Raw genomic sequence first — 24849 nt, 5'->3', positions numbered from 1 at the left:
GGTGTCAGCAGTGCCGACAACGAGTGAGGCACGGGTTGGTCACCAATGTGTGAGGCGTGGGTCAGTCACCGACGGACCGTGTGGGTCACTGGACGTCACCAGTTTCGTGAAGTGTGAGGAACTGCTCGTGTCGCAGCACCAGGGTCTAAACCCGCGACAGACGATCTCAGTGCCCACCCAGATGTCGACTGGCGTTCAAGGCTGTTAGCGAGAGGGTGCGCGAGAAGGCTGGGTGCTGGCGATGGACATGACACGCTTGCACACATTTCAGGACGTTTTCACTTCATGGACTACTCTCTGGTGAGTGAGACTTTTTTTTCCCCCACCCCGAATGATCTGCTGGGTACCCTTGTCTGTGTTTAGCTGTAAGTCAACCCCCGATAAGCATCTGCTCTTTGTCTCTTTCCTGGCATTTTGATTGATTTTGCTTTCAAATTTATTATTTTATTTACCTCAGAAAATAAAAAGTTCTTTCCATTTATTTATTTTATTACTAATAAATTATTTATTGACTTCCAACCGATCCGTGTTTGTCCTTTCCTACCATTGTTCTAGCATTGTCCGAACTGAGATAGACTGGGAGGTAATTACCACAAATTTGACCAAAAATAGTCAGCACGCACCAGCGGTGAAAACGCTCGGCCACCCTAATTAAAATCTAATCGAGATAACATTGGTGCTTTGCCAAGGGTGCACTCCCCGCTCAGGTTACCACGTGACCTCTAGTTAAACGGCATAATTAGACGGTGGACACTGGAACTCATGGTTAACTGGGTAGCGTTTGTGGTTTTAAAACAACCCACCGTACCACAATTGTGAGCGGTGGCCCCGGGTCCGGCTCTTCCGAGGACAACTGGGGATTAATCCCCATGAGTGACAAGCTGGTGTCTCGCTATCCGTGGCCCCAACAATATATGTATATACAGTAATCCCCCGTTTCTCACGGGGGTTACGTTCCAAACCTCCCCGCGCTAAGTGAAAATCCGCGATGAATGGACGCCTCCCCCAAAAAAGACTCGTCTGGTCTGGTCGGTTTGGGAGTGATTGGGTTTGAGGTGCCTGAGATCGACTAGTCTGGTCTGGTCGGTTTGGCAGTGATTGGGTTTGAGGTGCCGGAGATCGACTAGTCTGGCCTGGTCGGTTTTGAGGTGCTGGGTATGAGCAGTGCTCGTCCAACGGCGGCAAACCTTTTTCCTTCCCGAAGCATAGATCGAGCACCTTTACCTTAACTTTCTCCTGGAGCGTCCCAGGACCTTCCTCTGGCACTTCGGTTCCTTGCCAGAAGCCTGAGAAGGTGCAGGGCGTTTGGGCGGCATCGTGGGGCTTGGAGAAAAAACGTAGAAAATATTCGAAGTTCACAGCGAAACTTTGTCTCGTGCGTTGTGTGGTTGAGCACCACGCGTTATAATTTATTGCTTAAATAATTTATATTTTATATATTATTACCGCGATGTACCGGGGGAATCCGCAGAAAAAATTGGTTACGTTCCAAGGGAAAACCCGCGATGAACCGGGGGCGCGATAGGTGAACCGCGATGAAGCGGGGGTTGACTGTATGTATGTATGTATATATATATATATATATATATATATATATATATATATATATATATATATATATTGTTATAGATTTCCGCCCTTGCGGTGTGCGGGCGACCGCCTTTAGCTCAATTGCGGCCGCGCGCGCCCACCCAACGAGCAATCTAGTCGCAGCTTTCGGATCAACGCTGAAACCCAGCTATGGGTGTTTTTAACCACACCATAAACCAGCCAACTCTTCTGTCCAGGCGCTACAGGGTCGATCGCCGAATTGTCCATGTACCTAATTATTCGCGCAGACAGAAATGCCGGGAGTTTATACGTCGACGGAGCCTGCACGAAAACAAGCTGCTTAAGCAGCTTGTTCCGTTTGCGATCGCCGAGCGCTTTTATATCGCCAAGCCCCATCGGACCAGATGTACGTCTTATCGACTTATAATCAGCCAGCTAATATCCCGAATGCAATTATGGCAGTCAATGGCAGAAAGTGACACGACGAGCAGGTTGACATTCAAAAATGGAGAACATTTATTCAAACACAAGCAATGCAATGAATGGGTGAGGGGGGGAGGGGAAGGGAAAAAGACACGAGCAAAAACCTTCAGCTGATGTCTATTTTGTAATGTACATGCACTTAATCAGTTTGTTACTTATGGACAAGGCGCTACAGACTTTCATGCAAAACCCAAGAAAGAAAAGAAGAACCAGGCTCGTGAGCCTTTATAATTCGCTTGGAGCCGGGATGACCGAAGGGGCTCCGAGAGACCGAGCGGGCTACCTGGTTCGGCGACCCTCGGTGTCTCTGCCCGCACTCCAACCTCCGAACTCTCCAACGGGCATCCAACGAACCACACAACCAGCGCAGCGCGAACTCGAATGCTCTCTCCAAGCGCTCTTCCCGACTCCCACTCGTACTCTAACTCGTTCTCCTCAAATCGTTCTTCAACTTCTCTAACTCGTTCGTTCTCCTCGTTCGTTCTCAACTGGACTGCCCAGACTCCAACACTCCAACAACTAGCTTCTCGGCGTTCCAGCACGACTTTTTATTGGGTTCGGGGGGGGGGGGGGGGCTCGCTCTTTCACCTTCGACACATCACCCCCGGCTGGCTCCGCCCCTTTTGCCGTTTTGATCCGACCTTTCCGTCAAACACGGCCGTGTTTGAAATCAACGGCTTCACGCGGATGTGGTTGAGATCAGCGTCTTCACGCTGACGTGGTGAAGATGGTGAGGGGATGATGGCGGTCGTGGAGAAGATGGTGAGGAGATGTTTGTTTGTTGTGGAGAAGATGGTGAGGAGATGTTTGTTTGTTGTGGAGAAGATGGTGAGGAGATGTTTGTTTGTTGTGGAGAAGATGGTGAGGAGATGTTTGTTTGTTGTGGAGAAGATGGTGAGATGATGGCGGTTGTGGAGAAAATGGTGAGGAGATGATGGCGGTTGTGGAGAACATAGTGAGGAGATGATGGCGGTTGTGGAGAACATGGTGAGGAGATGATGGCGGTTGTGGAGAACATGGTGAGGAGATGATGGCGGTTGTGGAGAACATGGTGAGGAGATGTTTGTTTAAAATAAAAGACAGAAAAGAACTAGAACGGGCATTCAGTAGAGCGCATACCTTCGCCAGCGCGACATTTTGCCCCCACTCCCCCCCCCCCCGCCCCCCGAAACCGTTGATTGTGAGGGTATTTAATCCCATACCACATCTGCCATCTCATATGTGTTATGATGGCTTAAAAATATTAAATTTCCTGCTGTTTGACACTGATTCACGTACATTGTACAATTTCTGTATGAACTCCCTGACCTTTTTGGGTGTCGGTGTCAAGTCAATCTGATGAGAACTGGTCACATTATAAGAAATCAAATATTACACATCACTGGGTAGGGAATTGAATTCTAAACATTTTGAATCTACTTACATGCAAATTGTATAAGAATTGACCGCGTTATGAAAATGAAGGTCGTTGACCCCCCTGACCTTTGACCCAAACTGCTAACAAAGGTAATGACGTCATTGTGTTATATCGTATATCACAAGATTGGGCATTGAATTCACAACATTTTGGCATTGGTTGCATGCAAATTGGATAAAAATCGACCGCACTATGGCAAAATGACGATTTTGACCTTTTCATGACCTCGACCTTGACCTTTGTACTCTTCATTTTGGAATTGGTATTCGAGTGTGGGGAACAGAAGAGTCAACATTTTGGTGTTGGTTTCATGCAAATCGGATAAGAATTGACCGTGTTATGACTAAAACCGCACATTTTTCAATGTCGTGACCCCCCCTCACCTTTGACTCCCAACCGCTAATAAGGGTTATTACGTCATTGTGTCATGTCACATATCACAAGATGGGGCATTGAATTCTGAATAGTTTGGCATAAGTCGCATGCAAATTGGATACAAATTGACCGCGCTATGGTAAAATGACGATTTTGACCTTTTCATGACCTTGACCTTTGACCCGATCGCTCCCAAAATCTAATCAAATGGTCCTCGGATAATAACCAATCATCCCACCAAATTTGCTGCGATTCAGTTCAATACTTTTGGAGTTATGCGAATAACAAACAAACACACATATTCACAAATAAATAAATAAATAAATACACAGCGATCAAAACATAACACTACCTCAAAGGTTCACAGCCCAGCACACCAATAAATCCCGAATACATTGGTGGGGAAATCTAACCTGGAACACACACTTATCGACATAACTGATCTTCGGGGAACCTGAATGGTGATCTGTGAATTTCCACAACCGTAACACTTCTCCCTCCCCATTTTACAGACTCGTCCCGAGTCGTCAAATTTTCGTGTGCCTTCATGTGTAAGTTCTCCCCTAGTACGATTTACCTTGGGATCCCTGAGTGCGACATTTGGTGTATCCGTGTCCCAAAAGTAAATAACCTACGGGCTGTGTAACTAACTAAACAAACTCACTCGTAGACGACTTAACTACAATTGCCGGCGCTACGACAAACATGCAGGGGGAGCAAAACTTATTTCCAATTTTACCTTAACTTAACCTTATACATTTTACACTAAACCATGGCCCAGGACTGATGGACTCTGTGGGGAAAAGGGGCATGGCAAAGTTAGTCAGTATGTGAGGGTGAGCGCTCCGCAGCTGAAGGTCGGATGTCTTTGGGGCCTGTTCAAAAGGCCCCGTTGTCTGTAACAGAACCTTTTTCATGTCTTCAGCTGCTGGAGGCAACTCACCCCAACCCGGCATGCCATATGCCATCCCACAGGCCATTCTTGAAGCAGGGAGCCAGGCTGCCCAAATGCAGTCTCTGGCTCATGAAATAAATGCAGGACTGAACACAAGAAGGTAGCCGGCTGCCCAATGCAGTCACAGGCTTCCCCCCTGAATTGGACTGGATGACGCAAGCAAACACAAAACGGTGCACGGGCTGCACCAATGCAGTCCCCGTGTGCGCCTGCCTGCAGGGCAGTCCCTGCAGAACACTGGATGGGCACTCACGCAAACAAACACAAGAATGAGCGGATGGATGGATGGATGGATGCAAAACACGGTGCACGGGCTGCTCAATGCAGTCCCATGGTGTAGCTGCCTGCAGGGCAGTCTTTGCAAAACACACTGGACATGGTGCACATGGTAATGGATGAACACTGGGGAAAATGCAAACAACGGCTAGCAGGCATGGGGTCAAGGCAGAGGCAGGCAGACAAGGCATGGCAAGGCCATAACAGGCCGCTGTAGCACAGACAGGCTGGCATACGAAGCTGGCCGGCCTCTTGTCTCATTCTGGAGGTTTGTGGAGGGAGTGCGGTGGTGCCGGCTGCTCCGAAGGCGGGCTCGGACCTACCCTACCGTCTCCCTCCCAACCTATCGCCTTTGCCTGTCTATCTACATACCCACTCCCTTAGTTTGCAAAACCAAATTTAGCCCATCTTATTTTATTTTTTTATCATTCCTTTTATAATTGTCTCCCCAACCCCCTTTCTTGTCTCTGTCCGGCTAACCTATCCTGTAACCTAGCCTACTCCCAACCCCTATGTTCCCTTCCTGGAAGGGAATAAGCGTCCTGTCCCGAGGCCCAATGAAGCCTCAGAATGGCCTCCTCAGATTTCAGCGATCTAACCCAAGATGGGTCAAGCGGCCCACCAAGAGCGAAGGGATGGATGGTGCGGAGGGGTACATTTTCCTATCTACCCTAACATTTATAGCCTTAAACTACCCCGGGGCTTTCAACGACCGCCTCTCACTTAATCTATTGGTTCTACCAACCAAGATTCCCGTCGCCTGTGTTGGTGTCCTCACAAATTTGGGCCTTGCCCTCCAATTTTCACTCGTGCCCTTGCACGGTCTCATGGCTGGGCCGCGTGGCTCACTTGGCAGGAACTACCCTCTGCCGATTCTCCAACCATGGCACCCCGGGCCCTGAGACTCTGAGCCTACCAGCTCCCTATGATCTGGGGAGTGCCCTCCTCGGCAACTCCCCCGACGCTCATTTGGCAGGCTGGCGCCATGGGCCCCTTTCCCCGGGTGCCCACAACTCTGCCCACGTGGCTATTGGCACTATGGCGCCCGCTTCATGCGGGCCCACCCATGCCCACTATGCTATCCCGGCCCATTTTGGGCCCTAGGCCTACCGCGGCCGACTAGTCCGGTTCCCGGGGGGCCCACGAAGCGATATTCACCGTTCGCAGCCACGCTCCCAGCCCGTCAACAGGACTCCTGCACCCCTCCAAATGGGTTTCGAGCCTACATTCGCAACTACAGCAAAACGACCTCCATTTTGTCAATTTGGCTAACCCACTATCTGACTTTACTCTGACCCCGGGTCCCTTGGGTGGGAATCACTCCTCCCCCCAATCACTCATCGCACCATGCATACCACATTCGCTCCATTCACACAGGCCTGCTGGCCCTCACTCACTCAACATGTTTCCTTTTGTTTAATTCCATCGCTCACATCACTGAACACTGACATTCTGCTGACTGCATCTCCTAACTACGTGCTCCCTCATCATCCCTTATTCTCATGCACGTTCCTTTTAATCCTACGTAGCTAAGCTACGTCCCCTCTACACATTCAAAGTCTGTCTCTGTCCTCAAATCCAAAATCCATTTCCCATCCTAAATCTAAATTAAAATCCTTCTAACTAATCCATTCCACAGGCTTCATGAGGAACAATCCATGTCCCCATGAAGCCGGTCTAACCATCACTAACCCTTCCCCCTAACTAGTGGTGTTCCTGTGCCCTAAGCAAGGGGGTTTCCTACCCCCTGCCCAGGAATCCTGTTTACCCGAAGTGGCAAGGCTTGCTTTTCTCTTTTTTTTTTTTATGCGCACCAGCACGGCATTTCGCAACCCGCACTCTTTTCCCGTGACGTCATGGCAGCTGTTCACGCTTCGCACACCTCGTCCCTTCTCGGACGGTAACATCCGGCAGGGATTTCCCTTCTGCTGGATGTCAACCATTCGTGCAGCCATGATGCCACTGCGCATCCCAAGCAAGCCTCGCATTTAGAGAGGTTCCCCACGCGAGCCCATGTGCTCTGCTCGTCCGTAACCCGCGCAGCGGAATCCCCAATGACGTCACTCGCACCCCGAACCCGCGCGATTTCTCGCGCAAGCCGGGGCACGCGTAACGCATTGGGGAAACTGCTTCGCGCTCTGAGAACAGAATGCGCGGCGCAGGCCACACGGAGCTTTACACACACGCTCACCCGGAGAACCCGTCCGATCCAAATTCACTTTTCCAGCCTAACTTCTGTCTGTCCGCGGGGTCGGCTTGTATCCACCGCGTGCGTTTCCGGACCGGAATTTCACTTGCGCAGGCGCGCACATGGCGGCCTCGTGCGAAACACAGCACGGACCCCGCGCGCGCTGCTGTGCGAATCCGGCACGGTCATCAAAACAGCTACGGCTGCTACATGGCCCTTGTCCCTCGTCTGGCGCCGTCTTTGTTGCAATTCCACGCACGCACTCCCACGTGCAATGATGCTTACAAACCACGCCATGACACTCGGACACGCGGTTGCATGTTCCCGCATACCAACCGCCATCTCCCTATCATACCGCAACCTCACGCACGCGGTTTCTCTCACACACACGGTTTCTCTCACACACACGGTTTCTCTCACACACGCGGTTTCTCTCACACACGCGGTTTCTCTCACACACGCGGTTTCTCTCACACACGCCATTTTACTCATGCGCGCCATTTGACTCGCGCTATGCACGCGTTTCAACACGCATTTCGCCACACTCACTTTTTTAACCACTCACACTGGGACAATCACGCTGGGGATTCGCGCCACTACAAGCGCTCCCAGGGCCTCCATACCCCCCAAGCTCCATGTACCCGTTCACAGCACTCGCCCCCCCTAACTCGCACGGAGCGACCGAACCCACCTGGTCACGATCTGCTTCACGCGGGCATATTCCCTCCCCTCGTTCCTGAAGGAGGGTATCCTGCTGCTTGCACCGGGCCACCAAACATTCCCCAAGCTCCCCCTCATTGTCCCTCGCTAACTCCACCTGTGTGTGTTCGTCAATAGTTTCGTCCACTTCACCCCCTGTCTCCTCTATCTCCCGTGTCTCTGTTATTTCTTTTAATTCCTGCGTCTCCCTTTGTGTCTCTGTTAATTACGTCACCTCGTTCATTACCTCCGTTTCTTCCCTTGTTATCTGTGTCTCCGTCACCATTAATTTTTCCGTCGTCGTCACCTCCACGTGTCTTGCCCAGCATGTCTCCCGAATTATTGTGACCTCACCCGTCTCCCCTGCGGGACCGACACAATCCACACTCCCCTTCGTTGGTCTCTGCAATGTGGCGCCGCCATTTTGTGCTCCTTCATCCGCGTTTCGCTACACGCAATCGCCATTATGCCGTTCATCTCCTCCAACTCCGCCCTCATTGCCTTTTGCCCTGCCTGGAGGTTCAACCCCATGTCCTGCATTTCACCCCTCAGTGTCTGCATATTTGTATCCATTTCTTTTGCATTTGTATTTATTTCGTTTTTTATTTCGTCCTTCATTTCCTTTTGCAGCCATCCAATTTTGCCAGCAAAATTGTCAATAGCTGGCTCGTGTCAAGTGGCCCTGTGGCAGTCGATTCGCCATTATCGGTCACGGTTTCGCTGGGGACCGGGGAAGGAATTTGACGGAGGGGGGGGGGGTGCCAAAAGCCGCCACCGCGCCCATTTCGGACTCTGCATTTATTTGCGGGGTATAGTCAACCTGCATAATCGGAGTGTCCTGCACGGTGATTTCGGCCTGAGCTATAGATTCGTTCATTTCTAAATCTAAACCACACTGCGCCTGCTCACCTTGAGCTGCCATTTTGGGTATCGGTTATAAAAATTTGAACGCTCGGAATTTAATGGAACCGGAGGGTCGCCTCGCACACCCTTGATTTCGTTTGGAGGAGGATAAATTTGAATCCCACGTCCTGACAACAGTGTTATAGATTTCCGCCCGTCCGGCGTGCGGGCGACCACCTTTAGCTCAATTGCGGCCGCGCACGCCCACCGAACGAGCAATCTAGTCGCAGCTTTCGGATCAAGAATCACTGCTCACCTCCACTCAATCGTCCCTCTTTTTTCCCACCTGTGGAACCACCTTCCACACTCTTCAATTTCATTCTTCCCTCCAGGTCTTCAAGACAGCTGTTCACCACCATCTCGGATTGTCCCCAATCCGCAACCACGATCTTTTCTATCCTCGTTAACCCTCCCACCTCCACCCAAATCCCTCCTCCCTCCAAATTTCCAGTTTTCCCTCCTGAGAGTTTTGTTCTGTATCCATCATGTCCACCCCATGCATCCTCTCCTGCCCCTCATTCCTACCCACACCCATTGTTTTGGTCCCAGTTTGCCTCCACTTTGGCCTTCAACTCTGCTGTTGCTGTTTCCCCCCTTTCTCTGCTGTTCCTTTTGTCCTGATCTGTTCAGCGTACGAGTAATAGCTCATCCACAAGCCTCCATATGTACATTGTACATACAATAATAATAATAATAATAATAATAATAACAACAATAATACGGCAGGGAGCCAGGCCTGATGCTAGAGTAAGGTTTGGCCAGGAATTTGTAATTTGTTCATAGTGTCGGTGATAGCTCGCTTACTCTCCACGAAGGACACCGTGGGACCTTTAGCATCCACCAACAAATGCCGGAAGATGGAATGCCAAGTTTAACGTTCAACCGAGTGACGGCACACAAATTGATGAATCGCCCTGCCCGTGAAACACCGGGATGAGGGTTTATGGCTGGGTCAGAATTTGAACCCCAGCTCGACAGCTTAGGGATGAGTGTGCATACCTCTCGAGTCTAGACCATCCTGTCAGACATTCAGCTTAAATACCTGAAATAAAGAGTTCAAGTTCCACCAACAAGCACTACTCATTAGTTCAGGTTCCACCCTGGCTTTTCTACCATAACTTGTTGCTTCATTTAACTCAACAATGGATATGTATGGTCAATATTAAAGCAAGACATCGGTGCCATCTCTCAAGCTTCCGATATATTTCTGACACCCCACCCTTACTTTCAAGCCATCTGCTAATGGTATTCAGGTGCCATTCATCTGTTGATGCTTTGATATTCTCAACCAACATAGTAAATCGTTAAAATCAACTGGCCAATACGAACGACACACTCAGGGCAAATCCCAGAAATGGGGCCAGAGGTTGCGTAGTGCTATAAAAAGCCCTTTTCAGGGCTAAAAGAAGTGGACCACAACAAGACCAGTAGGTCCCTCACTCAGGTCAGGTCAGGTATGGGAGCATGTGCCAGAACAGCGCGTCGCTGCGTCCACTTTCCGCCGGTACTCCAGGGGCCTCCGTCTGGCCATCCCCCAGGCAGATGCCAGGCCCATCCCCATCTCCTTGAGATGATGGTCAACCTGCTGTAACCATGAGGCACGTGGTCGGCCCACTGGCCTCCTCCACTCATGAGACTCCCTCGCTGAGAGAATCTGGTGAGCAGGATCAGCGTCAGGAAAACGAGCCACATGTCCATACAGCCGCAGCTGACGCTCACGGACTATGCAGGTAACAAATCTCATCCGAGTCTCTCTCAGCAACCGCTCGTTGGACACAAAATCCGACCAGCGATAGCCAAGGATTCTCCGAAGAGACCTGGTACCAAAGGAATTAAGTCTCCGTCTCAGATCCTTGGTCAAAGTCCAAGTCTCGCACCCATAGAGCAAGACTGGAAGTACCAAGGACCTGAAGACTCGGACTTTCGTCCTCCCGCACAGGTACAGGCAGCGCCACACCCCATGATCCAGTGAATCCATGACTCCCCAGGCCCGACCCAGACGTCTATTGACCTCCGGCTCACAACCTGCGGAGACATGAATATCACTGCCAAGGTAAGTGAATCTATCCACGACCTCAACATCCTCACCACAAACAGACACAGACAGGACAGCAGCATCCAAGATGTCACCGAAAGCCTGGATCTTTGTTTTGACCCAAGAAATCCGTAATCCCAACAGCTCCGACTCCTCATTCAGCACCTCGAGGGCCCCCAAGAGGATGTCTAAAGTCTCCGCAAAGATGACTGCATCATCTGCAAAATCAAGGTCCGAGATCTTGACATTGCCAAACGATGCACCGCAACTTGATCTCTCCGACATCCTCTCAAAAATCCAGTCCATACAAGTGCTGAAAAGTGTGGGGGCAAGTACACATCCCTGACGAACTCCAGTAACAACTGGAAATAAGTCAGAGGCGGTACCACCACACTTCACAGCACTCTCAGTACCAGAGTAGAGTTCAGACATCAGATCGATCAGTTTCGGTGGCACCCCACGAAGACCAAGAATCCTCCAGAGGACATCCCGATTCACTGAATCGAACGCTTTACAGAGATCAACATAGGCTGCAAGCAGCCCCTGCCGAAACTCTCGTCTGCGTTCGGTGAGGACACGAAGTGCAAGGATACGGTCAATCGTTGACCTCTTTGGTGTAAAGCCTGACTGCTCTGGACGCTGGTGCTCAAGCAGATGGTGGCGAACCCTATCGAGAATTATCCGAGCAAAGACCTTGCCCGGCACTGAGAGCAGCGTCACCCCTCGGTAGTTGTTGCAGTCTTGGCGATCACCCTTCCCTTTCCAGAGAGGGACAACAAGGCCCCTCTTCCAGTCAGTTGGGATGATGCCTGTGTTCCAGGCAGAGCACAAAACTGCATGCAACGACACGAGTGCAGCATTTCCACCAGCCTTGAGAAGTTCGGCATGGATGCCACAGATCCCTGGAGCTTTGCCCCGTTTCAACTGGTTCACCGCAGCCCGTGTTTCCACAAGCGATGGTGGACCACAGTTGATTCGAGGGTCAGCAACAGGGATTGTAACACCCTTGACGTCCAACTCAACAGCTGGGGGATCAGCCTGGTACAACCGCTCGAAGTAACCGGCCCAGCGGGCCTTCACTTCAGACTCCTCTGTCAAGAGCCTACCACTCTCTGCTCGAACTGCAGTGCTCCGAGGGATGGGCTTGGATGAACGTAATGCGCGAATTCCCCTGTAAGCGGGACGAGAATCACCTGTCCACAGGTGATGCTCTACCACCTCACAGATTCCTCGCACATAGGCCTCCTTGTCCACCCTCAGTGCACGTACAGTTTTACGCCTCAGCTCCCTGAACAGCTCAGCTCTGCCATTCAGCCTGGCCCTGCGACTCTGGTCAATGGTATCCAGTGTCCCTTGAGAGACAAAATTCTTCTTTGCCCTGCGGTGAACTCCAAGGCATCCACCGGCAACATCAAGGACGGTGGTCTTGAAGGTGTTCCACAACTCTTCAGGACCCCCAAAGCACCCAGACCCCCAAGTGTCCACTCAGCCTGTTCGCAAACTCCTCAGCTACTCTCTCATCCCTGAGCTTGGCAACATCCAGCCTAGGCTGGGATGGTACCATTCTCCAGGATTTAAGGTGCAGCTTTAGAGTTGCTACAACAAGCCTGTGGTCAGTATTGAGGAACTGAGCACTCCGGTAGACCCTGCAGTTCTGGATCATCCTCCAACGACCGTCAATGAGGACATGGTCAATCTCCTTTGCCACACCGCCAGCGTTGGAATACCAAGTCCAGCGATGAGCTTGCGGGCGCTGAAACCATGAACCAGCCACCCTAAGTCCATGACTTCTTGCAAAGTCAAGGAACTTAGTGCTATTCTGGTTCATAGTTCCTGACCCATGGGGACCAACACACACCTCATAACCATCCCTATCAGTTCCAGTTGATGCATTGAAATCCCCCAAGACTAGAAGTGTATCTCGTCTGGGGCACTGATCAACCACAGACTCGAGTGTGGCGTAGAATGCATCCTTCACGGTAACATCACTCGCCTCAGTCGGAGCATAAATAGAGACCAGGGAAATGACACCTAAGGAGTGACGAATCCTTAATCTCATAATACGCTCGTTGACCGGTGTTACCTCAATTATCATTGGGGTCAGCTTATTGGACACAGCTACAGCAACTCCTTGGGTATGGTAACCATCAGAGCGACCAGACCAATAGTAGGTGTAACCACCCACCATTATCTCGCCGCAATCCGGTCTCCGAACCTCAGAGAGAGCTGCAATCCCGATGTCCAAACGCTTGAGCTCAGATGATAACAGAGACAGGTGATCATCCTCTCTTAGGGATAGGACATTCCAGGCACCCACCCGAAGGGACCGCCTCAGGTTAACCCAAGGAGACCGCCGTCTGGTGGACGACACCTCAGCACCACTCCGACACACTCTCCCGCAATCTGACCCAGGGATGTTACCCCGTGGTTTCCCTCCTATCAAAGATTGGGGGTCCCGAAGGCTTTGCCCCAATCCCATCATCCGGTGAGCTGCCCTGCGAAGGGAAGCTGCACAGGAGGTACTCCCACGGAGTGGGTTTTCAGATTTTTTTGCGTTTTTGCGTTTTGCGGAATGAAGCGTTTTACGGTGGCTGGAGTGCAAATCCTGCCACCAACCTCCTAATAAGAAGTAACCCAACTGCAGGAGGACGTCCGCAGACACAGTTGGGCACTAGATATGGATGGCCGTTGGCTCACAAGGAGCTCCTCCGCCCTTTGAGGGCCCTCCTCACTCCTCCGCCCTCCCTCACTCCTCATCTTCCAACTCAATGTTATGTGGCTGACATTTCCAAAATGAGAGATCCTCACCAGCATCCTGAAAGACAACATCGACATAGCCATACGCAAGGAAACTCATAGCGAGGACGACAAAAAGGCCGAAAAGAAAAAGATTGCAGGCTCCAACCTCATGGCCTCCGTTAACGCAGCAAAACCGGAGACAATATGCTATATGCAACAGTTAAGGTAAGCTGTATCACTGATGAAAATGTGTACAAGCTGCCCATGCAAGCATGGCCATCACCTGCCTTACCCAGATACAACCACCCCATGGTTTACATCAGGGATTTTAATCATCATCACACTGAATGGGGATATAGGGAAAATGATGTGACCAGGGAACAGTTAACCGACTGGGCATCCACAGACAATCTTGACCTGCTGTTTGACCCAAAGCAGCCAAAGACCTTCCACTCAGCATGGCGGCAGACCGGAACAAACCCCGACCTCTACTTCCTGACAAACTATGGCAGAGGGCTACCAATGATGGCATCGAAATCCCGCTGCTGAACTCGAATCGAAAACCACGCTGGAACTTCTGGAAAGCAGATTGGACCAGTTTCACAAAAGCAGCTGAATCAAAGATCTAGTATATACCACCTTCCCCAGATAAATATGTGAAATTTGTGCACCTCCTCCTCTCTGCTGCCACCAATGCCATACCGCATGGCTTCTGCAAGGCCTGCACACCTTTCTGGACAGCAGAGTCTGAAAGGCTCCTCAAGGAGCACACCAAAACTGGGAACCCGGACATCTACAAACTCTAGACACAGAATGTCTGAAGCACTGGAAGGAGTTGTTGGAGTCAACAGATTTCACCCACAGCAGCCACAAGGCATGGACATTGCAGAGGAAACTGGATGCTGCAGAAAACATGACTGCTGCCATCCCAAGAGTTTCCCCTGATTCCATGGCATCTCACCTCTAACCAGAGCTCAAAAGTGCTGACCTCCAAATTACTAAGGCAGGAGGTAAAAAGGGATAACCTCCGAAACCTTCTCCAAAGCCCATTGAGCAGCCACCTGGAGACCCCATATACACAAAGAAAGACGTTGATGCCACACTGTGGGCAACCCAAAACGGCAAAACTGCAAGGGTCAACAGAATTCTCCCCAAATTCCTTCAAAACTTCGGAGAAAAGGGTCGTGCCCAGTTTGCAGACCCTTTTACTGCTATCCTGCAAATTCCTGCAGCCTTAAAGAAGGCTAATGTTATTACTATCCTATAAACTGGTAAACCAAGAGACTTGCCCTGAATTACTGCCCCATAGCCCTGCTATCAATGATGGGAAAGCTGATGGAGAGGGCCCTACTATCCCGCTTCACTCCCACTCTGGAGTTTAACCCCGAACGTCTGGCAAGTAGTTCAACCCTGAACGTCTGGCAAGTAGTTCAACCCTGAACGTCTGGCAAGTAGTTCAACCCTAACCTCTGGTATATAGTTTAACTCCAAACATCTGGTAAATAGTCAATGGAGAAATATGGTAACCTGTTTAATCCCAACCATCTGGTAAATATTTTAACCCTGAACATCTGGTGAATAGTTCAACTCCAAACATCTGATTAATAGTTAATGGAGAAATATGGTAACAAGTTGAACCCCGAACATGTGGTAAATAGATGAACCCTGAACATGTGGTAAGTAGGTGAGCAGGAAACATGGTAAATAGATGAACCCCGGACATGTGGTAAGTAGGTGAGCAGGAAACATGGTAAGTTAAAATGTATTCCAGTATCATTGTTCCTCGTCTGTGCGATCACTGATTCTTGTAATCCCGAAATGCGTCACACACGTCATTAATAAAGGGTACAAATATGGTGCACTTGTTTTGGATGACCATGGGCTTGTAAAATGACACACATCACTTGTTTAAAAGGCTTGGGTTCAAGGATTGCTAATAATGACAGGGTGTCAAAGAACATGGGTTATAGATGTTGTTACACAGCTGTGATGGGCCCAATATCCTTTTATTCAAATCTCATTCTAATCTCCGTGGATGCAATCATGATTTTATCAAAGTACTATAACCATTTAATTAATATTTGACAAACCTTGTCCCAAAGAGACTGTAGCTCTTCTTGCCCTCCCAGATCCCAAAACATGAGGCGCACACCTGACACATCAATTGTTCCAACTGTCACACAAACGGCAAATGCAAAATTGTTGGCAACAAATAAAGGTAATTTCACCAAAACTTACTGTTTAAGCCATGATAAAAGTATTTACACCAAGACTTACTGTTTAAGCCAACAGTGGTTGTAACTTTGGAAAGGTTCATCGATTTGAAAGTCTTGCAAAACTTCATCTTTGTTTGCTCCAAGAAAGTCTATCAAAGATAATGACAAATAAACCATGACTCATCCTTTTGATGTGGTTGAGTGCTGGTGATGATAAAGCAAAAACCGTATTAACCTCAAGAAAAGATTGGTAAATACAGTACAGTATTCCAACATATAATGAAACGAGTGAGACCATCGGTCCATTGGACCAAATTTATATTTGCCTACTACACCGCTTCAGTTTACCATTCACAAAGTCCACATGTGCTTGGGCCAGGGTGTGGATTACGAGTTCCTTATTATTAACGCCGTGTAATACTGTTGCGGGGCCGGGACGTCGGCCGCGGGCACGACCGCTGGATGGAGCCGAGAGTCGGCTCGACCGATCGCCCGGAATTCAGACCGTCGCCCCGGATAAGTCCGGAGTCGACGGGTCCTCTATCGGACCGAAATTCGCCAATGGACAGACCACGTGGCGTAGGGTCGATTGCCAATTTCAATTTACCTAAATACCCATGTGGTCCAACTACCGGGGAATTTCACCCTCGACGTAACTCGTATGGAAAGGTGCCGCTTAGTGCGCTCGTTCCGTGTGCGATTCCGAGCGGTTTAATCGCCAAGAACCGTCGGTCCAAATATCCCCTTCGGGCCATAACAGCTTTAACTAATTTTCCCCAGCACGCGACATGCTCAGTCAATGAAAGAAGGGACGCGAACAAACTGAAACATTTAACAATCGGGGTTTATTTATACAATAATGGGGAACTAGGGAACACAAAAGAGCAGATTTAAACCGAATAAAGCAAGGCAATGCAAATATATACAGCACAAGCACTTAACAGTTTTACTACTTAAAGACAGGGCCCACACACAGACACACACACGCACAGACAGAAGTGGACCCTAATGGTCTTTATTTGGATCTCCAGCCCGGAGGACAATCGGGCTGCAGTTCAGTGGTAGCTGGCTACCTGGCCGCGAGCACGCGGCTGGGCGTCCCCTTCTTCCCAGAGCTCCGGTCACTGTAGGACGGACCAGCACAGCTGAACCCAATTAAGGTGAATCGAGGTCGTCGCCAAAGCTCACGATCATTCGGAAGAGGAGGAGGCGGTGGATGAGGACGTGAACCAGGGCTGACGGCGACAAGGGCAGTGAAGAAATCTCTCTCACTTTGGTTCAGCCATCTCTGCTTTTATTTTGTTCCCCCCACAGAAGGGGGGGGGTGTCTCCGTCCTCCCCGCTTCTCCACACCGGATGGCCTTCTGCGCAGACTCCCTCGTCGCCCTGTCACTGGCCAGTTTTGGCGCGCAAAAATCCTCGCCATCCCTCTCACTGGCCAAAATGGGTGGCAAACCCCTCGATTGGCCAGGTGGCGTGGTGACATCACTTGGACCACCCTTCACAGAGTCGGGGAAGTCCGAATGGCCGAGCAACGGTCACCCCACTCGTTGCACGCCGATTGATCGAGGGCCACCGCGTGGCTCCTCCCCGAACTCCGCCTTCTTCCAAAGGACCGCTCCTCACACAGGAAGTTGAGCAACATGTTTCTGTAGGGGCTCCGCCCACCCCTGACGTCAGCCAGAGCGAGGTGAAGTAAGCGAAGTGAAGGTGAGGGTGATGCGGTGTCGTCGGCGTTGATGTCGGTGGTGTAAAAATAAACGAAAAGAAAACCTGACTACTAAAATAACTCCACAGCACAGGAACATTTAATTACCCATTCAAATTGGGTAGGGACCCTAACTGGCAACATGTACTTACCGATAAAACTGATCTAAAGGACCTGTATGTTGAGTGCTCATGCCTTCCAGATTCGCAACAATACTACTATTATTATGACTGTTTATATTATTTGTATTATTTAATATATGCCTTATTAAAATGTTGTCATTATTTTAGTTAATAGAATGCCATGCCACGGAATGACCGATTAAGATGCTCTATACACCTAAACGTGGCGCACGTTTAAAACATGGGAATCTTTCTGGTTTCTTTGTCGTTAATTGGCCTAATCAACTCAGGAGATGATGACCATCATTTTGGTGTATCACATTCAACATCAGAAAGCTCCAGTGGAACTCCACAGAAAAACATCACACACACACACACACACACACACACACACACACACACACACACACACACACACACACACAACCTTTGCTCCCTTCCGCATTATCCCAGACCCCAAATCTAGCCACCATTATCCCAAAGCCCCAATGACCACCTCTCATCCCCCACTATCCCAAAATTCCATTTTTGTCATTGTCATTGTCACAAATTATGTTTGAATATTTGTTAGGTAGTCTATTTGTGCAGTTAAATGTTAAACAATAGTTGCCCACATAAGATTCGATCCTGAACAAATTGTTTTTTTACCCCATGCACACAAGGCGAAAGGCAGGGTTAAGCAATTGGTTTATGTCCATCCGTCTGTCTAGCTTATCAGTTTATGATTGTCAGTCAGTTTATTTATTTTTTTTACTCGGTCTGCCTGTCTGTCAGTAAAACAAAATAGAAAATCATTCCAAACAGAAAACTTACTGTTTTTAAGGACCTCATAATGGAAACAAACAGCAGGCACGAATAACCAAAGTAACATGTTAGATGGGTGGTGTAATAGACACTGGGTAAAACGGCGGTAAAACCTGGAATTTATTTATTCCCAGCTCAAAACCTATATTTAAATTAAATTATATACTTGAACACTGAATCATACAAATCGCCTTCTAAATACTTCAAAGAACTAAAATTATTTATTTTTATATAAATATATATATATATATATATATATATATATATATATATATATATATATATATATATATATATATATATATATATATTGTTGTGGTTGACGAAATTCGCAAACCACCATTCAGGTCCCTTAGGTGAGATATCTCTGTAAGTATATGTGTAGTTAGTCCAAACCCGTTGTTTAGCGGGAATAAATGTCATTCATTCGGGCTGCGACCCTTCAGGATAGCCGTTTTTCTTTTACTATCTTTATTTTGGACCAGCCGCCATTACTACCACCACAACCACCACCAACCACGTCTCAACAGCCATCACACAACAACCACCAACCGCAACGCCGCTTCACAACAACAGCCACGACCTTTACCGTCACATCTCGCTCTCGCAACCATCGCATCACCGCCATTCCCGCGCCGCTTGTGGGCGCCGATCCTGGACTCGTGCAGGGCGCGCACCGAGCAGCGGGTGCAAAGGCGCCGGCCTTTCCGAGAAATCGGATCAAAAACGATTCACGCCCACTTCTGTTCCGTCCTATCAGCGAGCGTGGGGCGATTTGGCCCCGCCTCCAGGTGCGTCGGAGTATAATCGCAATATGCAGATTCGCGGATCAAAAAGCATTCACGCCCACTTTTCCTCTGTCCAATGGGGAGCCAGCCAGAGGTAAAGGGTCGAAGGTGAAGGAGCGAAGCCACGGGGGCTATAAAGGGCCGCGTTCGCTCACCAAAAAGGCAGTTGAGTTGGGAAGAGTCTGAGAAGTTGAGTTGGGAAGTCGGAGTAGTTGAGTTGGGAAGTCGGAGTAGTTGAGTCAGTCAAGGAGAGTTGAGTTGGGAAGAGTCGGAGCAGTTGAGTTGGGAAGAGTCGGAGTAGTTGAGTCAGTCAAGGAGAGTTGAGAAGAGAAGAGTCAGAGAAAGCAGTTGGACGGAGCTGAGAAGAGTGGAGAGTTGGAGAGGTGGCGGCGGCGAAGGCAGTCGAGAGGGCGCTCGTGTCAGAGTCGGGGAGCTGCGGAGAGGGGAGGCCGGTAACGCGACCGAGGTCGCGGTGGAGACGCTCGTCGCGGGACCCGAGCCAGCGAGATATCCTCATTCCCCGAGCATCAACAACCCCCTCCTGTTTCCCCCCGCGCTGAGATAGTGTGAGAAGGGGGCCCCGTTCCCACCCCATTTCCAGGCAGTGCCAGCGAGGCCCGCGGAGTCGGGGCGCCACCGCCATTTTGCGGCTCATCACCAGACGGGTAGGCTCGACGCGGTCTCGGCCCCAGGCCCGTCTGCCCCCCTCATCGTTGAGGGTGGTCCCTTTTTCTTTTGCTTTGAGTATATGTGTTGTCGGCGCCGTCTGTGAAGTAAAACTGTATAAGTGTTGCCGTGTGCTCGGTAGTCGGTGGTAGATCTGCATTGTGTTTTGCTTTTACATTTGCTTTTTGTGCATTATTGTGTGTTTCTTCTACTTTTACATTTGCTTTTGGTGTATAATTGTATATGTGTGCTATCCGTGTGCCATCGCGAAATAAATGTGAATTATGTTGAACTGTTTTCCCGTTTCGCTTCGTCTTTTCTTTCATTGAATCTCCATCTTACTTCACGTAAAGGGTTGGTAGTGGGCTAAATACGCCCAATAATTAATCGAACCGTCGAGGCCGACAATAACACCGCTCGGTTATCCCGATAGTACGGAACGGGTCGCTTAAAGTGGCCCGTGTCCGAAGTCGACCTGCGGCGAGGTGCGATCGCCCGGTCTACCCTCCGTGTGGGTACTTAGGTAGGTCGAATTTGGCGAGCAACCCTATCCCACGCGGGGGGCCGATTGGCACGATCGTGGTGAGGCCGAAAGGCCCACCTGTGACTAGTTCCCGGCGTTAGTCCGAGAGGGTCACGACGGGATTGTCCGTCCGGTGGGCGACGTGCCGCGATTCGAGTTACGTGGCCGTTCGCACGCCGGCGGGCGCGAATCCGCAACAATATATAATATATATATATATATATATATATATATATATATATATATATATATATATATATATATATATATATATATATATATATATATATATATATCTTCTTCTTCTTCTTCTTTCGGCTGCTCCCGTTAGGGGTCGCCACAGCGGATCATCCGTGTGATCCGCATCGTGATTTGGCACATGTTTTATGCCGGATGCCCTTCCTGACGCAACCCTGGTCGCCTCTTACGACACAGGGATATGGTACACCTATTATAACCGGGGTATACACCGGCCGAGTATACTGGTACTCATTTCGCTGACCTCGGAAGGATGACAGGCCGAGTCAACCCCCTGGTGTATTAATTCAGTGGCCCAACGGGGCTTGAACTCAGGACCTCTTGGATCCCAAGCCGCTGCCCTAACCAAGGCAGGTAAGGGCAGTGGCTTAGGACCCAAAAGGTCCTGAGTTCAAGCCCCGTTGGGACACTGAATTAATATATGTATATGTATATGTATATATATATATGTATATATATATATATATGTATATATATATATATATATATATATATATATATAAATATATATATATATATATATATATATATATATATATATATATATATATATATATATATATATATATATATATATATATATATATATATATATATATATATATATATATATATATATATATAGAGCCTGGTGTTGGCGCAGTGGTTAGGGCAGCGGCTTGGGATCCAAAAGGTCCCGAGTTCAAGCCCCGTTGGGCCACTGAATTAATACACCAGGGGTTGACTCAGCCTGTCATCCTTCCGAGGTCGGCGAAATGAGTACCAGTATACTGGGCCGGTGTATACCCTGGTTAAAATTGGTGTACCATATCCCTGTGTTGTAAGAGGCGACCAGGGTTGCGTCAGGAAGGGCATCCGGCGTAAAACATGTGCCAAATCACGATGCGGATCATACGGATGATCCGCTGTGGCGACCCCTAACGGGAGCAGCCGAAAGAAAAAGAAGAAGAAGATATATATATATATATATATATATATATATATATATATATATATATATATATATATATATATATATATATATATATGTATATATAAACCAAGTCGAAAACACCAGGGGGTTCACTCAGCCTGTCATCCTTCCGAGGTCGGCAAAATGAGCACCAGTTGTACTGGGCCCGGTGTATGCCCCGGTTAGAATAGGTGTACCATATCCCTGTGTGTCGTAAGAGGCGACCAGGGTTGCGTCAGGAAGGGCATCCGGCGTAAAAACCTATGCCAAATCATTATGCGGACAACAAAACGAATTTCCATAGCGGATCGGTCGAGGCCCGGGTTACCAACGACCGCCACCGGTACCGGTGGTCAGCAGGGTACCAGTGGAAATTGTGCTACTGCTGGGCGAAGGAGGAGAAGGAGACGGGGAAGGCGAGTCCGGAGGCAGTGGGAGAGGGGGAAGGGTAGAAGTGTGGAGGTGAGAGTTGGAACTCTGAATGTTGGGACGATGACTGGCAAAGGGCGAGAGTTGGCTGATATGATGGAGAGAAGAAAGGTGGACATGTTGAAGATGGAGCCGCCAGGCAGGAGAAGAGGAAGGCCAAAGAAGAGGTTCATGGATGCGGTGAGGGCGGACATGCGGGTGGTTGGAGTGTCAATGGAAGATGTGGAGGATAGAGCGAAATGGAGACGGTTGATCCGCTGTGGCGACCCCTAACGGGAGCAAGCCGAAAGAGGAAGAAGAAGATATATATCTATATTAATATTTCGGCATGCCCCTTTCTTTGTTCCACCATCAGATTTTTGTTACTGCATGAAATGAAACAAGCTTTGACATATATAGTAATGATATTATTGTCTTCCTTAAGAGGCCCCTCAAAATTAGTTTTGATGATTATGGTAGTTAAACAGTTCATGTTCTCCATTTGCAAAATGGGAGGAATTATTGCACAAAAAAGAAATAAAAATGTTTCCCATTTTTTAGAGGACCACTAAGATGAGTTCATAAAACCTTTTGTAGAGTATGTTATTATTAATCACTATATACCATAGTAAATTGCTCATGTTATTGAGCTGTCAATAAGCTATCAATCATAGACGTATAATAAACTCACTTGAGTATTCATATCTCTATTTCAATGCGTAATATCAAGCGGTACCTTCATGATGACCTTATAAAACGGTCTCGATGTCCGTCCGTCAGTATATCTGTTCACAATCAAACCGATCGTGATGCATTTTAAGGCTTTCCGAGAGCTTTGGAGAGATTACCTACACTCCCGCACGGTGCTGTTTTTATTATTCCTACTGCACTTCATGAGAACATAGATCGTGGATGGATGCGCAGATCCCAGGAGAACAACTATAGCTGTACAGAATAATTCATATTATCGATGGATAAAAATGATATTTAATTGATATTATAATAAATTGTTTATTTAAAATATCTTCAAATTTTGTGAGTTTTTAGTTTGTTGTGAAATATTAGGTCCTCGGGTCTCCGCATAGTGGCGTACAGGCTTAAGTCGTACTTCTGTTTACTACCGTAGAAAATCACAGAACCATCCGATTGACATGCTGTTAACAGTTTCAGAATCAGCTAAAATCTACAAGATATGAATATGCAGAGAAAACTGATCCGGCCTTTTGGATCACTTGAAAGTAGGGTGCCCTGTAATTTTAATGCGCTCTATGGATCCTCCGGAACTCATGAATGGTACACGTTGTGTAGTCACTAAATTACGTGGTAATGTCATCGAAGTCGAGCTACTGCGGGACAGTCGAAGGGGAAAACCTGAATGATAATCAATGGATAAAAATGATATAATATATTGTTTAAAATACATTCATGGTATCTGTCTTTTACCATATGTTGCCAGTGACGCCCGTCCAAGATGGGCACCTTTACTAGTATATTGTGACGTTCACGGGACTTGAACAGTCCCGCCAACGTAGAATGAGCCGAAACGATGGAGGTGGTTTATTTATTTATAACCCAAAGATGGCGGTTCTAATCGCTCTACCGCAAACGGGACGAGGAAGGTGGCACGAGTCGCTTTTCACCGAGTTGATAACGTTTATTTCTCTAACCAGAAATAACAAGACTCGGCAATAAGAGGGATCCGGGGCGATTCGACGGGATGGTGTGGGATCGGGCGTGGGGAAAACACAGACAATTCCAATGAATATACAAATCTCAAACCCTCTAAGGGTCAGGTCAGGTTCGATCTGTGACCTGCTACAGGTACCATGTAAACCTGTACTAACCTGTTCCATGGTCGGGTTGTCGGCGACTAAACCGTCTCCCCCACCAGGTTTTCTGGTGAGGAGGGTGTTTGGATATGGACACCCAGCAGGATTAAAAACAAAACCTGTCAAAGGGCGGAGGAGCTAATTGTGAGCCAACGGCCATCCATATCTAGTGCCCAACTGTGTCTGCGGACATCCTCCTGCAGTTGGGTTACTTCTTATTAGGAGGTTGGTGGCAGGATTTGCACTCCAGCCACCGTAAAACGCTTCATTCCGCAAAACGCAAAAACGCAAAAAAAATCTGAAAACCCACTCCGTGGGAGTACCTCCTGTGCAGCTTCCCTTCGCAGGGCAGCTCACCGGATGATGGGATTGGGGCAAAGCCTTCGGGACCCCCAATCTTTGATAGGAGGGAAACCACGGGGTAACATCCCTGGGTCAGATTGCGGGAGAGTGTGTCGGAGTGGTGCTGAGGTGTCGTCCACCAGACGGCGGTCTCCTTGGGTTAACCTGAGGCGGTCCCTTCGGGTGGGTGCCTGGAATGTCCTATCCCTAAGAGAGGATGATCACCTGTCTCTGTTATCATCTGAGCTCAAGCGTTTGGACATCGGGGTTGCAGCTCTCTCTGAGGTTCGGAGACCGGATTGCGGCGAGATAATGGTGGGTGGTTACACCTACTATTGGTCTGGTCGCTCTGATGGTTACCATACCCAAGGAGTTGCTGTAGCTGTGTCCAATAAGCTGACCCCAATGATAATTGAGGTAACACCGGTCAACGAGCGTATTATGAGATTAAGGATTCGTCACTCCTTAGGTGTCATTTCCCTGGTCTCTATTTATGCTCCGACTGAGGCGAGTGATGTTACCGTGAAGGACACATTCTACGCCACACTCGAGTCTGTGGTTGATCAGTGCCCCAGACGAGATACACTTCTAGTCTTGGGGGATTTCAATGCA

At 48.7% G+C, this 24849-nt stretch overlaps 2 protein-coding genes across 5 annotated transcripts in view; both read right to left on the bottom strand.

Annotated features, from left to right (window-relative positions):
- The window catches only part of LOC147019407 (uncharacterized), a 520827-nt gene that overhangs the window by 214058 nt on the left and 281920 nt on the right, over positions 1–24849 (bottom strand). The window lies entirely within an intron of this gene.
- Positions 1–24849, bottom strand: part of ARFRP1 (ARF related protein 1) — a 48995-nt gene that overhangs the window by 8526 nt on the left and 15620 nt on the right. For 2 of the 3 annotated variants that reach the window (XM_085893853.1, XM_085893854.1), the window contains exons 2-3: positions 15899–15986; positions 15712–15794 (exon numbers count right to left, since the gene is read on the bottom strand). The exons of the other annotated variant lie outside the window; for it this stretch is intronic. In XM_085893853.1, the coding sequence (XP_085749979.1) occupies positions 15712–15794; positions 15899–15986 (171 nt within the window). The remainder of the gene's footprint in view (positions 1–15711; positions 15795–15898; positions 15987–24849) is intronic. 3 annotated transcript variants of the gene reach the window in all.

The sequence above is a fragment of the Eptatretus burgeri genome, chromosome 9 (assembly GCF_056783735.1).
Source record: "Eptatretus burgeri isolate ZD-2024b chromosome 9, Ebu_testis_v1, whole genome shotgun sequence".
NCBI lineage: Eukaryota > Metazoa > Chordata > Myxini > Myxiniformes > Myxinidae > Eptatretus > Eptatretus burgeri.
This window is presented reverse-complemented; position numbering and strand designations above follow the sequence as displayed.